The sequence below is a fragment of the Lactuca serriola genome, chromosome 3 (assembly GCF_051521515.1).
Source record: "Lactuca serriola cultivar US96UC23 chromosome 3, Lser_US96UC23_V15, whole genome shotgun sequence".
NCBI classification, from domain to species: domain Eukaryota; kingdom Viridiplantae; phylum Streptophyta; class Magnoliopsida; order Asterales; family Asteraceae; genus Lactuca; species Lactuca serriola.
Window position 1 is genome coordinate 234452909 of NC_136410.1, and position 16549 is coordinate 234469457.

The window sequence follows — 16549 nt, forward strand, 5'->3', positions numbered from 1 at the left end:
TTTGATTGTATTAGATGATATTGAGTGGAGTGACCACCAATGGCAGGTATGCACAAAAGGAAAGCTGCCTAAGCATTCTGATGCTTTTATTGCTACACCAAGTGAAACAATATGGGAAGTTAATAGCATTATGATGCCATTGAAAACAAATAGAGGCAAGAATAGCAACCTACTTGGTTTGCTTATGAAAACTGAGAAATGGATTAAAACTTCATGGCGTCACCCATATTATGAAATTGGAGTCATATTATACACCGAATCAACATATAAATCATTTAAATCAATCTTATAACTTAAAAAGGATATATAAAAAGGTAAATGTAAACTTTTATCAGTTGGCCTAATAGATTAACTTCAAAATACATATGTAGAAAAAGAATAAAGTAAAAGTACTTGAAGGATGATATGCAACCAAATCCTAAGGTGAAAGGGATTGTTGAGATGCATCTCAATAAAAAAATTCAACCTTACTCCTTGACATTTCACCAACTTCTATTATACCATGAAGAGCAAAGGTCAGGTAAAAAAATACAAAAAGAAAAAAAAAAACCACCATTTAACATGTTCAAGGCTATTAGCAGTATAAACTTATCTTTCTATAGTTGATTAAAAAAAATTGACATTGTTTGAAAAACCCAATTACAAAAGAATGTAAATGTGTAAATCATTTGGTAATTTCACTTGTCCTTCAAGCCAAATAAAAGTCATCACATAGCATGGACATAGCAAATGTTTTTTTTTGAGGTAGGAGTTCCAGATATTGGTCTAAATCAGTTAGACAACCACACTATTCATCTACTATTTACTAAAACATGTTAGGAGAAAAGGTCAACTTGAACCTCTTTCTTTATCTTGAGATTGCTTTCCTAGCTAATTTTAAATAATTATTTAATGACTTTTAGAATGATAAATAACTGTCATGTTATAATTATCTTAATACAAAACCAATAAAATTTGATTCACCTGATGATGATAGCAATTGTGACTGTTTGAACGACATCTTTCTCATATATACCCTTGTTGAAAAGCATTTCACATATTCTCTGGTCCTGTTCCTCAAAGTATCCCTAATTTTGAAATTAACCCATCAATGCAAGTGATGTTTTCTTGTATCAGTACTATAAAATCAACAAATATTTCAATAAACAGAGTTCATAATTAGAAAGAATGAAAAATCGGGTTCAAGTCTTGTACACATCACTACCGATGGTGACATCTAATTAGAAGACTGAAAATATTGAATCAAACGAAATTGGAAAAAGTGAAAGTCATGTAACGTTTGAAAAAACTTATTCCAATTTCCCATTGTTTTTTATTTTTGAAGCTAAAAAGAGTCAACATTGGTGATGCACACAACAGGTTGCTGCCAATTTAGATAAATTGGTTATATCCAGATTCAGATTTCACAAACGGATAAGTAAAGGGAACAGTGAGTTGTGTATGAGTTATGTTAAAACTATTAGATATTTAAAATTTAATGAAACAATAAGCTAACAAATTTAGAATTAAATATTATGGGGTGTTTGGATAGGGAAAAAAAGAGTGTTTATTGTTTATTGCTTATTCCCACTATAATAAGCTAAGTTTAAGTGTTTGGATACGAATTCTTAAAAAATCAGCTTATTTAGATGCTTATTGTTTATTATGCAAAATAAGCTAATAAACAATAATAAACAATAAGTAGGTCTAACGGTCTCGCCATGTCCAACCCACAAAGTGGTTTTCCACCAATGAAAATGAAGCTAGTAACTCGATTTTTCTGACTCAAAGTCTCTCATTCACGGTGAATATCCAAGTAGTTAAAGCTCGATTTCACTTGGAAGATGGTTATGATGTTTACAATGAAACCAAAAAACCTTGTTTCTTTTATCGTCTCTCATCCCCTCAACGAATTCAATGCTACCTTCGCTACTCATTCCCAACTCCTTCCATTCAGAAATCCTTCATCATTTTTACAATCAGGAACCGGAACCCTTACCCCCAAAACCATTTCAGCTCCATTTCATTCAATGTCACTTTCCAATGGTCAAACACTAGCTAATCATCCTCGATCTGTGAGTGAGAAGATTACTAACCTTAATGATGCCCTCCAACTCCAACTGTTTGATGAAATGACACAGAGACAACCTCTTCCGTCAGTTGTTAAATTCAACCAATTGTTGCCAAAATGAAGATTTATTCTTGTTCTATTGATCTTTTTAAACAAATGAATGTCGTTCGTGTTCCTGTTGATGTGTATACTATTAACATTGTGATAAAGTTTTGTTGCCAAATGCACCGCACGAGTGAAGGATTTGCAGTCTTTGGCTATGGATTCAGACGTGCTATATTACCAGATGTATGCACGTTTAACACACTCTTAAATGGACTTGTTCTAGAAGATAGAATCCTCAATGAAGAAAAATTATTCAAGAAGTTGATCAAAGAAGGAGTTTGTGAGCCTAATGCAATTATGTACAACACTACGATTAAAGGGCTTTGCAGATTTGGTAATAATGATACAAACGTTGCTTTGCTTAAACTAATGGAGGGAAGAGGTTGTAAACCTAATGTGGTCACATATAGCATCATCATTGATAGTCTTTTTAAGGACAAAATGGTAGATGATGCTTTAAACCTTTTCCAAGAAATGGTCTTCCACAAAGGCATATTACCTGTTGTTGTCACTTACACCTCTTTGATTCATGGCCTTTGTAACTTATGTCTTTGGGATGATGTCTCTAATTTGCTCAAAGAGATGGAGGACCAAAGTATCTCTCTAGATGTTTTGACCTATAGTATATTAGTTGATGCACTTTGCAAGGAAGGGAAGGTGGAGGATGCAAATTGTATTATCAACTTAATGATTGAAAGAGGGATAAATCCTAATATAGTGGCTTACAGTTCGCTTATTGATGGGTATTGTTTACGAGGTGAAATGAGCAAAGCAAAGAAGTTTTTGATTACGTGGGGTCTCGAGGTCTGGTGGTGCCTAATGTCGTTACTTATAGTACTTTATTGAATAGATATTGTAAGAAGTTGATGATAGAAGAGGCCATGGATTTGTTTCATGAAATAACTAAAAAAGGTGGTATGCAACCGAATGTGATCACTTACAACACCTTGTTACACGGATTGTTTCAATCTGGACGTTGTGAAGCTGCATGCAAACTCTTTAACGAGATACAAGCACACAAACTGATTCCAGATGAAAGCACTTACAGAATAGTCTTGAAGGGTCTATGCAACAACAAACAAGTGGATGAAGCACTAACTTTATTTCATCTGGAAGGGGCGAATAAGATAAAATTGGATATTGTTATATATAATATACTCATTGATGGTGCAAGTAAAAATGGGAAGTTTGATATTTCAAAGATTCTTTTTAATGAGCTAATTGTTAAAGGTTTGCAACCTGATATTTGGACATATAATGCGATGATTGGTGGCTATTTTTGAGAAGGTCTTGTGAGGGAAGCAAAAGAATTGTTTCTTCAAATGGAAGGAAAAGGCTGCCCGCCAGATACTGTGAGTTACAACATTCTTCTCTAAGGAATTTTAAAGTATGTTCATCATGACATGGTAGATATGCTTTTACTGGAAATGGAAGGAAAAGGCTTCTCACTTGATGCTTCAACTGTAGCAATGTTAGTTGATCATATAAAAGTTAGATCTTTAGATGCTTCATTGCTTAAGTTGATTGGTAAGCTTGTGCCAAAGGAAGGAGTGGATGCTCCTTGTTTTATTGTGTAGATGTCATTTTGGTTTTCTAAAAGGTATGGTTTTGGTTATCGTTGGTCTGCAAGTTTGTTATCATTTAGTTATTTCTGTTTGCCAATATCAAGTTCATCATTATTATGGCTTGTTCTTTAGGGTTTCTTTTTACTTTTTTCATCTTGTGCCACATTTATGTTCAACTTTTGCAGCGTGTTTATGTTACTTTTTAATATCTACTCAATACTTATTTAGTATCAATAACTGTTTCTCGAAATTAATGAAAAGCCTACAGAACCATAAGCTCAAAACAAAATAAGCATTTGGTGTTCCAAGATAATTTTCATATTTGTATTGGTCATTTAAACATACGTATTAAAATGTATTTAATTCTTTGCATAAAAAAATACAATATTCCATTGTGAGACGTCAAATTAGTTGCACTTATCATTCTTTCTATTTCCAAAATTTGAAGTAAAACCTTTTCATTTGTATCCACCGAACAGGTTTAAGAATGAAGTTTACATACAAGATAACATAAAACCATTTTTTGGTATTCCCATAACAATATGAATCCTCTGTTTTTGTAACTTCTAAATAACCATTTTGCAAGATCAAACTGTTGGTTTTGGAGATCATAGTGACAACAAGGACAAAACAGAGCAATGTTCTCTCGAATAGCATTTGGCATAGGAAAAGAACAACATAAAATTTTGACCAAGTCAATGGGACTATTTTGTTAGATTTTAGTCCCAACCAAAATGGTGGAACTGGATGGAACAAAATTTATTTGACAAAAATGCCCCCATCTCTCGTCTCTCTCGTTTCTTCCATGGTTCATCACTAAATACAATAGATTTTGAAAAACAAATTTCCTTAATCCTCTACCTCTCACAATGGAAACCAAATCCAACTCCTAGATATTTATTTTATATATAAAAAAAAAAATCTGGTGTTCCTTGTCATTCTATGACTGGAGTTCTTTAATAATTGCTGTAAAATAGCTTCTTTGATTGCGCTTAGAAAAGAATTGGGGATGCCTTCAACAATAAAATGAAATAATTATTGATTGCATTAAAAATTTAACTATGGTCATTGTTCATAAAATTTTGGTGCAATGAAGAAGCTTTCTGTGCTACTGTTTTCTCGAATTTAGATAATACAAAAATGCATCAACTAAAATGCTAGTATTTAATGTTGATGTTTATAATTCAAGATAAAATGCTTGAGAAGCAAAAAAAAAATTGATATGTAAGCTAGTAAAAAAAGGTTATCATCGTTTCTCAAAATTTGATTTAATTTTGGGAAAATGACTCTTGAGGGTAATTAACTTTTACGTTTGTATTCATTTGGTCCCTTTCCTTATTTTTTTTGTATTCAATATACCATCGAACTTGTTGTTTGTGTTCACCATAACCCTTTTGACCGGCTTTTGACCTGTGATAGCCGGTCAAAGAGTTATGGTGAACACAAACAACAAGTTCGATGGTATATTGAGTACAAAAAAAAGGGACCAAATGAGAACAAATGCAACAGTTGGTTACCCTCCTGATTCATTTTCCCTTTACTCATTTACAGCCAATCCCACGTCATCTCCTATTGATATTAATGACTTTATGAGATTCATTTTTGCTTCTCTTCAAAACATAACCCACAAAAGAACATTATTTATATCTGTACAACTTTGTAATGCACATGAATATTTATTAGGGGGATCTTGACTAAGCAGGCGCATTTCATGACTACATTTATATTTCCAATCAAATGATTTATCGTATCATGGATTCTCTACAAGTCTACAAACGAGTGGAATCACAAGTGCTATGATTTTTGAGTTTACTTAGCTTTAAGACTGAATTCATGGGATAAGATACAACATCAATATATACAATATCATGCTACTTTTGTAGACACATCACCATAATATACCTTGAGGTAACGTTTATGCTGATAAATATATCTCTCATATACAGTCATATCCTTTTGCAGGGTGTTGACAGCTAACCATAGTAAACATAACATAGACCATGTTTTAACAAGGTTACCCTTTTGAAACGCTCTTCATATACGTTATAGCCAAAAAAAGTTGCAGTCTTTGATAATTTTGCAACTTTAATTTCATTTAACTTTTCGGGGAAAATGACTCAGTAAGGTAACCAACTGTTGAGTTCGTTCTCATTTGGTCTTTTTTTTTTGTACTCAATATACCATCGAACTTGTTGTTTGTGTTCACCATAACCCTTTGACCGGCTATTACAGGTCAAAAGCCGGTCAAAAGGGTTATGGTGAACGCAAACAACAAGCTCGATAGTATAATGAATATATATAAAAAAAAAAGACCAAATGAGTACAAACGCAAAAATTAATTACCCTCAAGAGTCATTTTCCCTTTAATTTTGGGTGAGGTATAATGCACAAAATGTAGATGTTGATAACGTGGGAGTAAATAAATGTGAATTAATTCACGTATTGCAGTAAAAAAATGTTGTTATTCTTCAAACTTTGATTTAACTTGGGTTTATTTATTTATTTTTTTGTTATTCCTTCACAAATGATTCCTTTTGATTTAGACAAAGATTTAGGGTATTTTTATCGGTTAATTTTAAGGTAATTTAAGTTATTTTGTATTAAGGACATAGTAATTTTGGTTGTGTTTTGTTTTAATCATACCAAACGCTACAAAAACAATTTGTCAACATCCACTTTAGTCTCATCTTGTCCATACTTCAAACAATGCCTAAAGTATGATTTGTATTTTGTGGTTGCATATTTAAGTGTCATTGGAATCTTTGAATGATCATCAATTTAACTCGGATAAACGTATTATTCAATTTTTTTGTGTTTGCATTTCAAACTTTATTTTGCACCTCATATTTATATTACGATTGCCAATTCCATTATCCATCAATTTCGTCTTTTTTGCTGCATATATCAGTATGCATATATTAGTAATAATTGATTTTACAACTGCTTCAACAAGGGTATCTGCTCTATTCTAACATAAAATTATTACATATTAAGTTACAAACCCTTAAAATATAAATGAATAAATTCGGTTAAACGCCACACATTAATAGTTACAGAATTATATTATGTCTGTAGACTATAATTATGAGAATGAACATTTCATTCTAGTAAATTAAATTCAAAATGAAAATATACAACAAAATTCAATTAAGAATTACCTCGATTTGATTGAAAATCTCTTCATAAAAATTATGTGGTCTTGAAATTGATTTTCGGATCTTAGTAACAAAACCTTTTCCGTGGAGTCTTGAGCTTGAGCGATTAACTTCCATACTATCACGTTCATATGAGTGTGTTGACGTATCTTATATTAACTTTATGAATGGTAAAACTAAAACCTTATAATATGACTTGAACTATGATGAGATGACATTCCCTATATTCAGATATTAATTAATATATGTATCCAATTGATGATGAAGTGAGAATGGTCGTTGCTTTATAAATGTTTGATATGAAAATATAGTTGAGATCAGGTGCATCGGGACATTGTAGTATTACGAGATAATTTCCATATCTTCGGATATTAACCAAATCCAACTGATGATGAACTCATAATGATTATTTTAAAAATGTTTCGTATATAATATCTTTAGAAAATAACGCCTACATATTATACAGGTAGACTGTTATGGACAAAAACACCCCTGCAGGTTTTTTTACAAAATTAAGATTCCTAAAAATACACGCAACCCGTTTTTTTTTTTTTACCCAGCTTAGACTGATAAAACAAAACGAGGTCAATAACACGAGCTCTTCCGTTCTTCGTTGTAGGCCAGTCCCTTTTAATGGTGAATCCAAGTAGTCGAAGCTCGCATTTGAAGATTGTTTTGGTGCTTCCAGCGAAACAAAAACACGTTGTTTCTTCTGTCGTCTCTCATCCCCTCAACAAGTTCAAAGATACATCCATTGCTCATTCCAGCCTCATTTCGTCATTTTCACAAATTGGCACCGGAATATTTACCCCCAAAACGATTTCAGCTCGGTTTCTTTCAACATCTTCTCCTCATCGTCAAACACCGGTTAATCATTCTCGGTCTATGAGTGAGAAGATTACTAACCTTGATGATGCCCTCCAACTGTTCGATGACATGACTAAGAGGAAACCTCTGCCCGCGGTTTTCAAATTTACCCAATTATTGCAAGCTGTTACCAAAATGAAACAGTATTCTTATTCCGTTAAGCTTTTTCAACGAATGAATTCTCTTCGTGTTCCTGTGAATGCCTATACTATTAGCATTGTGATCAAGTGCTGCTGCCAAATGCATCGCACAAACGAAGGATTTGCAGTCTTAGGCTATGCCTTCAAACACAATATATTACCAAATGTCTGCACCTTTAGCACCCTCTTAAATGGACTTGTCCTAGAAGATAGAGTTCTCAAAGCCGAAAGGTTATTCAAGAAGCTGATCAAAGAAGCACTTTGTGAACCTAATGCAATTATGTACAGCATTATGATTAAAGGACTTTGCAAATCTGGTAACAATGATACAGCCATTGCTTTGCTTAAACTAATGGATGAAAACGGTTGTAAACCTAATGTGGTCACATATAACACCATCATTAACAGCCTTTGCAAGGACAAAATGGTAGATGATGCTTTAAACCTCTTCAAAGAAATGGTCTTCCACAAAGGCATATTCCCTGATGTTGTCACTTACACCTCTTTGATTCATGGCCTTTGTAACTTATCTCGTTGGGATGAGGTCTCTAAATTGCTCAAACAAATGGAGGACGAAAGGATCTCCCTAGATGTTCAGCTCTATAATACATTAGTTGATGCACTTTGCAAGGAAGGTAAGGTGGAGGATGCAAATTGTATTATCAGCTCAATGATAGAGAGAGGGGAGTATCCTAATGTAGTGACTTACAATTCAATCATAGATGGGTACTGTTTGCGAGGTGAAATGAGCAAAGCAAATGAAGTTTTTGATTCGATGGGGTCTCGAGGTCTGGTTCCTAATATTGTCACATATAATAATTTATTGAATGGGTATTGTAAGAAATTGAAGATAGAAGAGGCCATGCATTTGTTTCATGAAATAACTAAAAAAGGTATGAAACCAAATGTGATCACTTACAGTATCATGATACAGGGATTGTTTCGAGCTAGACGTTGTAAAGTTGCACATGATCTGTTTCGTGAGATGCGAACAAACAAACTGATGCCAAATGAAAGCACTTACACAATAGTCTTGAAGGGTCTATGCAACAACAAACAAGTGGATGAAGCATTATCGTTGTTTCATTTGATGGGTGACAATAAGCTAAATTCGGATATTTTTGTATACAATATACTCATTGATGGTGCAAGTAAAAGTGGGAAGTTTGATATTGCAAGGAACCTTTTTAATGACCTAACTTTTAAAGGTTTGCAACCTAATGTTTGGTCATACACTGTGATAATCAGTAGTTTTTGTCGGGAGGGTCTTGTGGGAGAAGCAAAAGAGTTGTTATCTAAAATGGAAGATAGTGGTTGCCCACCAGACAATGTGACTTACAATGTTCTTCTCCAAGGAGTTCTAAAGAACAAACAATATGATACTGTAGAGATGCTTTTAAAGGAAATGGAAGCAAGAGGTTTCTCAATTGATGCTTCAACTGTAGAAATGTTACTTCATTATATAAAAACTAGTTGTTTAGATGTTTCTTTGCTTAAGTTGATTGGTAAGCTTGTGCCAAAGGAAGAAGTGGATGCTCCTTGTTTTATTGTGTAGATGACATCCTTGGTTTTCTAAAAGGTGTGGTTTTGGCCATCTTTGGTCGTAAGTTTGTTATTGTTTAGTTCTTTGTGTTTGCCAATATCAACTTCACCTTTATTTTGGTTTGTTCTTAAGTGTTGTCTATTTGCTTTTTTCATCTTATGTAACATTTATGTTCAGACTTCACATTAAAATATGCAGACTGTTTATGTAACTTTTTAATATCTACTCGATACTTATTTAGTGTTATCTACCGTTTCTTGAAATGAAAAGTCTATAGTTTTGAATTTTTGATTATAATTCAATCCTTAAACTACTAGAACCATAAGGTCAGGACGAAATAGGCATTTGGTGTTCAAGATAATTAAACTATTGGTGTTGGTCATTTACACTTAGTTTCAAACGTATTTGATTCTTTGCATAAAAAATTGGTCCAAGTGATAGAAAGTTTTTTACAATCCGAAGGTATTGAGAACAAAAAACACACACACACGCACACATTAGTCATTGCAACATACATGTCTTGGATATTGAATCCAAATGTATCAAGATTCATATTTACTAGGAGAATGGGTAGGAAATGTTGTCTTTAACAACGGGTTTATGTTGGAATATGGTTATGAAATGCTCTTATTTGGTCATTTTCTAGCTTCTTGTTTCCACTATAAACAATATGATTTTTATGTTTTAGTTGTTTTAACGTATCAATGGCATCGTTATATTTGCCCAACATAATGTTTGATTAACCATTATAGGCTTAATTAAAAATGGTTTTGTTTTGGTCATCTTCAATGTCACTATATATTTTTCAATTAACCATTTATGATAATCAAACATGATTAAACAATGATCCATCCCATTCTCATTTTAAACTACCATATGTCATTACAATCATAAGAATTAAATAAATGGTTAATTGCATAAAACACGCTAAGTTTATACAAAATTCGATTTTAACATTGTGTTATTTTTCTTTATAATTAAAACACTAAGTTTTTTAAAAAATAGTAAGTTTGACACTATATTTTCTCATTGGTTTCAATGTTGACAAGTTGACTGGTCAACCTAATTGCCAACTGATGTGTCGGTCTTTGATGACGTGACACTAGCATAGGATGATGATGTGACTTTTTTTTGGCGACGCCACTTTTTTGCTATCAAAATTGAGAAATTAAATAAAATGTAGTGACTTAAGTGAAAGAAAAACACAGTGTCAATATCCACCCCTTTTGTTCACCACCTACTTGTTCTGACACCACCACTTCCATCCTCACCTAGTTCATTATAAAACCAATAAACAAGAAAAATAAAGGCATTCCTCACATCCGATGATTAAATTTAAGAAATCAAAGACTACCTCCTTTCACTATGGAAAAATGACTTACAGTCACTTTTTCGAAAACAGAGTAGTTACATTTTTGATAAAAATGTGGCGATTTTGATGTAAAGTGTGACAAATTGGCATTAATCAAGTTCTGAATTGTTATATCGCTACATTTAACTATGCATGTGTTATCATTGTAAAAGTTAGACATGCTTAAAAATAATGAATGTGACAAATTTTGGCCACAATCGAGGTGTATGGCCAAATGGCACCATCTGCCATGTTATTGTTTGATTTATGGGAAAAAAATTAATGGTTTTTTAGAATAGACAATATATATATATATATATATATATATATATATATATATATATATATATATATATATATATATATATATATAGTCATATGAAAAATATTATGCAGCTAAAAGGTAATAGATATGGTGACGTGAAGTGTTCGTGTCCATGTCATGTTTTATTTTATTATTGATTAAATGAAAACGGTGTGACTATAAGTATTTTATGGTCACTTTTACGTTATGTTGTATGTCTAAAAAATAGTCATATTAAAAGAAGAAAATATGACATTGAGTATGTAATGGTCATTGTTTTATTTATTATGTATGTATAATAGCAAAAAGAATTATATTAATTATTAACTACATGGCAAGTGACTAAAACTATTTTATTTTCATATTTGGAACAAAACATATGAATTTAAAGTTCTATGGTCTCGATATAATGTTTTATGTATGTATAAAAGTAAATAATAGACATGATAAAATAAAAAAGATATGACTGTTATTGTTTTATGGATTGTGTTGGTATATGTAAACTTTACTGTATGGGTGAAGGGTAATCTTGTAAAACCATATACATTTGTTTTGTGCACTCAAGATATATAATAAGTGCAACCAATGTTTTAAAAACCGGTTTGAACCGGCCGGTCAAACCGGTTGGACCGGGAATTGGGAGAGAGAGCGGTTCAAATATCTCCGGTTTTACATTGATTTCTGAACCGGATTGAACCGGCCGGTTTTTAGAAAAAACCGGTTGAACCGGTTAAATCGAATAAAAACACATGAAAAAGAACCATTTACATAATAAACTTTGGTGATTTTTTTCAAATCTATTTATTTTTCTCTAAATAAAAACATATGGTAATGTTATAAATTCTTTTGATATGTTTGTATTTATCAAAAACTATATTTCGTTTCAGTATTATACTTTATTTTCTTTTTGACGTATATGGATTGATGTAAAACACTAAAACTTATGGTTAAGTGTTATTTTAATGTATTTGGATTCATCTACAACTTATTTTTATATGGATTTTTAATGTTTGAACTTGTAAACATCAACTTCATAATTTCTATATGTATGATGTGTAGGAAAAAAAAATACATGAAAAATATAGAAAACGGTTCACCCGACGGTCGAACCGGGAACCGGTCACCATACCGGTTCAACTAAAAAACCGGTTTTTAAAACATTGCGTGCAACAAGGCACTTCAAAATCTCACCTTGCACCTTTATTTGGTCAATTGATCATGTAATCAAAATATATAACAGTTAATCAAACTATATAAGTATATCATTTTTCTTATTAATGCAACACTTTAGAAACAATATCTAATTATAGCATTGAGTTTAAAAGGTTTTCACCATCTAAACAATATATAAATGTCAATATAAACTATTTTTTTGGAATTATATATAAGAAAACCTTTGGTTTTCTTTAAACATGATACATCAACACCAAAGACGAATCCATAAATGAATCAACATTCTTGCCATGATCTGTACTTTATATCAATTATATGTGTGTGTTTTGGTGGGATGACACAAAGATTTATGGCCCTAATCAAGATCTTTACAACAAATATATTTGGTTTATTATGTAATTTACAAATAATAGCAACATAGAATATACATTGTCATTGATCTTGTGGCTGAAAAAGAGTACATAAATGGTCCCTATGCTAAAAACAATTATAGAAATGGATGTTTTCAAAAATTTACCCAATGTATGAATTATGATTAGGTTCTTATAACGATGGAGGGTATCCTTGTTTATATGTATAAGCAAATCATATTTGAGTGCTAAAATCATCAAACTATGATCCAAAATAGCACTACCCGGAACAAATTAGTGTGTGGCAATTTACATTATCATCATTAGATGGGATGAAGCAAATATTCACTAATACATGAGAAGTTGGTAAGTTCATTCTACTATTCAATCGTGGGTATTTATGTACGTGTTTGTTTTTATAATGAATAAAGTGATAAACATTGTATTTTATTTTATTTTTTTTATTATTATTTTTTTTGTATTGAATACAAGGTTCAAAAAAACGAAATTGAGGAAGATGATAACCCCCCCCCCCCCCCCCCACCCCCCCGGTCATTAATGTGGTCTAAAGCATTTCAAAACAAAAGCAACCGAAATTGTAGATGCTAATGTCAAAGTCATAGCATATAAGCTTGTATGTTTAATGAAACTTTCTATTTTTTTCTTACTCTCAACTTTATAATTTTCATTGTTCCATTGTGTTTCTAACAATTTTGCCCATGATAACCCTTCTTTGGGTTTGTGTCTATGACATCTTATTATAACCAACATATTTAATGAAAATATGGGACCATTTCGTTATGTTGTTCTACATAATTACGCGGGATATATTTTAGTAATTTTACTATTACACACTGCTCATGCAAAAAAAAAAAAAAAATTATGTACATGACGATTTTGTTTTTCTAACTACATGATATTTGACCAGAGCCGGTCCAGACGGTGGGCAACCCGGGCGACCGCCTAGGGCCTACGTCACCAGGGGGCCCAAAATTTATGGGTTGTTTAATGATTTATATAAAAAATTATTACCTAAATGATTTTTAGGGCTTAAAGTTGGTTCAAAATCAAACTAGCTCAAAAGATAAATAATTTGATATGTTTGTTAATTCTAATTGAACGCGTTTATAGTGAAAAATAAATGAAATTTTTTTTTGAATTTTTATTATATTTGTCTTTAAAAGGCTTTTTTTTGCTTTTCGTCTCGGACCCCATATACGTTTGGACCGGCCCTGTATCTGACCATTTATTTGACCTCATTACTTTTCAGATGGAACATGAGAAATCAAAAGTGGGGACTTGAAGCTTAATCTGGGCACTGATGTCATGACCCTTGTATTCGGCAAGGAAAAAGGAGTTTTCAAATTTAATACTTTTATAAGAGAGTGAGAAAAAAGGAGTTTGCATTTTTACCATGTGAAAGTGAAACCCTCAAACACAAAAAAGTTACGAATTCACTTAATACTTTTATAGCTTGACCAAAATACCTTGTCAAGTTTCCTAGAAAGGTTTGATTATTATTCTATTATCTCTTTTTTATTATTATATTTCCAAATTTAATATAATATTTCATCATACCTACAAATTGTGGAAAATGAGTTTGCACTTTTACCATGTGAAACCCCCAAACACAAAAATGTTGGGGAGTCACTTAATACTTTTGTCTCAAATTTCCTAAAAAGGTTTGATTATTAGGCTGTAGGGTGTGGGTGCGGTCCCAGACCGCACTTTGTGCCACGTAGACCAAGAACACCACCCCAAGGGTGCGGTCAGGTGCGGCCAAGACCACAGTGCGACCGTCGTTTGTGATGGGTTGTTGGTGGATGTGACCGTTGGGGGCATAAATGAATTGATTTTTTTTTCTTTTTTGCCTTTTGAAAGTGTGGCACCACTCCCTTGGTGTGGCAAGAAACCACACCTGTGTGGTAAAAAATGACATGACGTTGATGTGGCGGGGGAGGGAGTGCGGTTTCGGTGACACCACACCCTCCAGCCTTATTCTATTATCTCTTTTTAATTATTATATTTGCAAATTTGTTCCAATATTTCATGATACCTACAAATTGTGTTGCTACACAAGAGCATGATACAACTTCGTCTCAGGATGCTAATCTTCAAAAGTCAAAGAAGGGTAATCTACAAAAGCGTAAAAATGGTAAACATGAGAAGTGTCAAAGACAACTCCAAAAGTCACAAACCAACATTCAATAGGCTTGAGCACATGAAGAAAACAAGAAGCAGTGTCAACCAGATATTCTTTTTAGTTTATGACTTATATTTCATTTAGTCTAAGTATATTTATAATTTATTTTGATTACAATATTTTTCTTTACTATTTAAATTGTATATTATGTTTCAGTTTTCTGAACTAATACCAATTTATTTTATTGTTATTTATATTTAAATTGTATATTATGTTTCCGTTGCACTACTATCAATGAGATATTCAATTCTTATTTAGATTGTTTCGGCTAGAAATTACTCGATCTCAAATCTGAACTTCGGGTTGTATACTGCTAAGCTGAAACTTAGAAAAATCATAACTTCTGTCACACCCCCGAACCGTCAGAACGGACGGCAAAAACTTCCGAGGGTGAGTGACGTCATGCGTAGTATCACAACAATCGTATCATAGTAATCAAAGTAAACACAACCATTACATTAGAATATAAATATTTACATCTGTTTGAAAACATAGTTTGTACACATCAATATATATAACAAAAGTAAAAGACACCACTCCATCGTGCTCCGTCTATCGTTTCCCTGAGAATACAAGCGGTTTTGAAAACGTATCAGCATAAAGCTGGTGAGTTCATAAGCATGTTTTTGTATTGGAAACTAGTCACTGAATTTGTACAAACGATTTCTTTTCATTATAAGTAAATATCGTTTGTATCGAAACCCCGTTTACCACCAGTAAGTAAAATATGTTTCGTTTGAAAACCCTAGCTATCACCAATATGTAAGTATGTTCTATCGAAAACCTGGCTAACGCCAGTAAGTAGGGTACGTCTCGTTTGAAAACCTTGGCTACCTCCAGTAAGTGAGGTACGTCTTGTTCGAAAACCCTGGCTATCACCAGTATGTAAGGTACGTTCCGTATGAAAACCCTGGCTACTGCCAGTAAGTAGGGTACGTCTCGTTTGAAAACCCTGGCTACTGCTAGTAAGTGAGGTAGTTTTATTACTTAAAATAAAACAAAATGTTGTATCCCTGGAATACCCTCCAGTAAGTAGGTAGTCTTATTAATTAAAATAAAACTATTGAAGAAGGAAAATCCCGTAAATAAAGGTTAGTTTATACTTATTGTGAGTCGTATAACCATGCTAATATGACCGGTGACCTCCTTGACATTTCTTTAGGCGTCGTACGATTACAAAATTTGTCACCCCATGCATGTCTGCCTACTGTAGCTAACAGTTCAGGTGTGGGATCGTCGGTCCCGAATAGATCTATTCACAAATTTCACGCTCTCCCTCCAGGAGACTCTGGTTATACTAAAGGTGAGGATTTACCAATACCTTGAGGGGTATGTAACATCCCAAAATACGACCCAAAATTTTTTGTTTAATCATTACTAAAATCATTAGATCAATACCATAAAATAAAAACCCATACATCAATATCTCAAAACCATAACAAAGTATCACGGGAAAACTGTATCAAGACTGTATCAAATCATATCTATGAGAAGCTAAATCAACCCCCATGACACAAAAACTGAAGTTGTGGTGTGTGCGATGCCATCATCCTGAGCTCTTCCCTTTACTTGCGGAAGTACCTGAAACCAAAACAGAAACTGTAAGCACGGAGCTTAGTGAGCTCCCCCAAACTACCACATATCATACAATAACATATAAAACTCATATCGGGCCTTGCCCACTGCATCGGACCGAAGTCCGGAACTAAACAGGGCCTTGCCCTTTGCATCGGACCGAAATCC

General features: G+C 32.9%; 1 protein-coding gene and 1 pseudogene across 1 annotated transcript; both read left to right on the top strand.

The window, feature by feature from the left end:
* Nucleotides 1-2051: 2051 nt before the first annotated feature.
* LOC145096092 (uncharacterized) lies at nucleotides 2052-3732 on the top strand (annotated as a pseudogene).
* A 3643-nt stretch (nucleotides 3733-7375) lies between these two features.
* Nucleotides 7376-9616, top strand: LOC145093707 (uncharacterized). The gene has a single exon (XM_079031932.1). The coding sequence runs from the start codon at nucleotides 7509-7511 to the stop codon at nucleotides 9435-9437; it is 1929 nt and encodes a 642-aa protein (XP_078888058.1). The 5' UTR covers nucleotides 7376-7508; the 3' UTR covers nucleotides 9438-9616.
* The last annotated feature ends 6933 nt before the right edge of the window (nucleotides 9617-16549 follow it).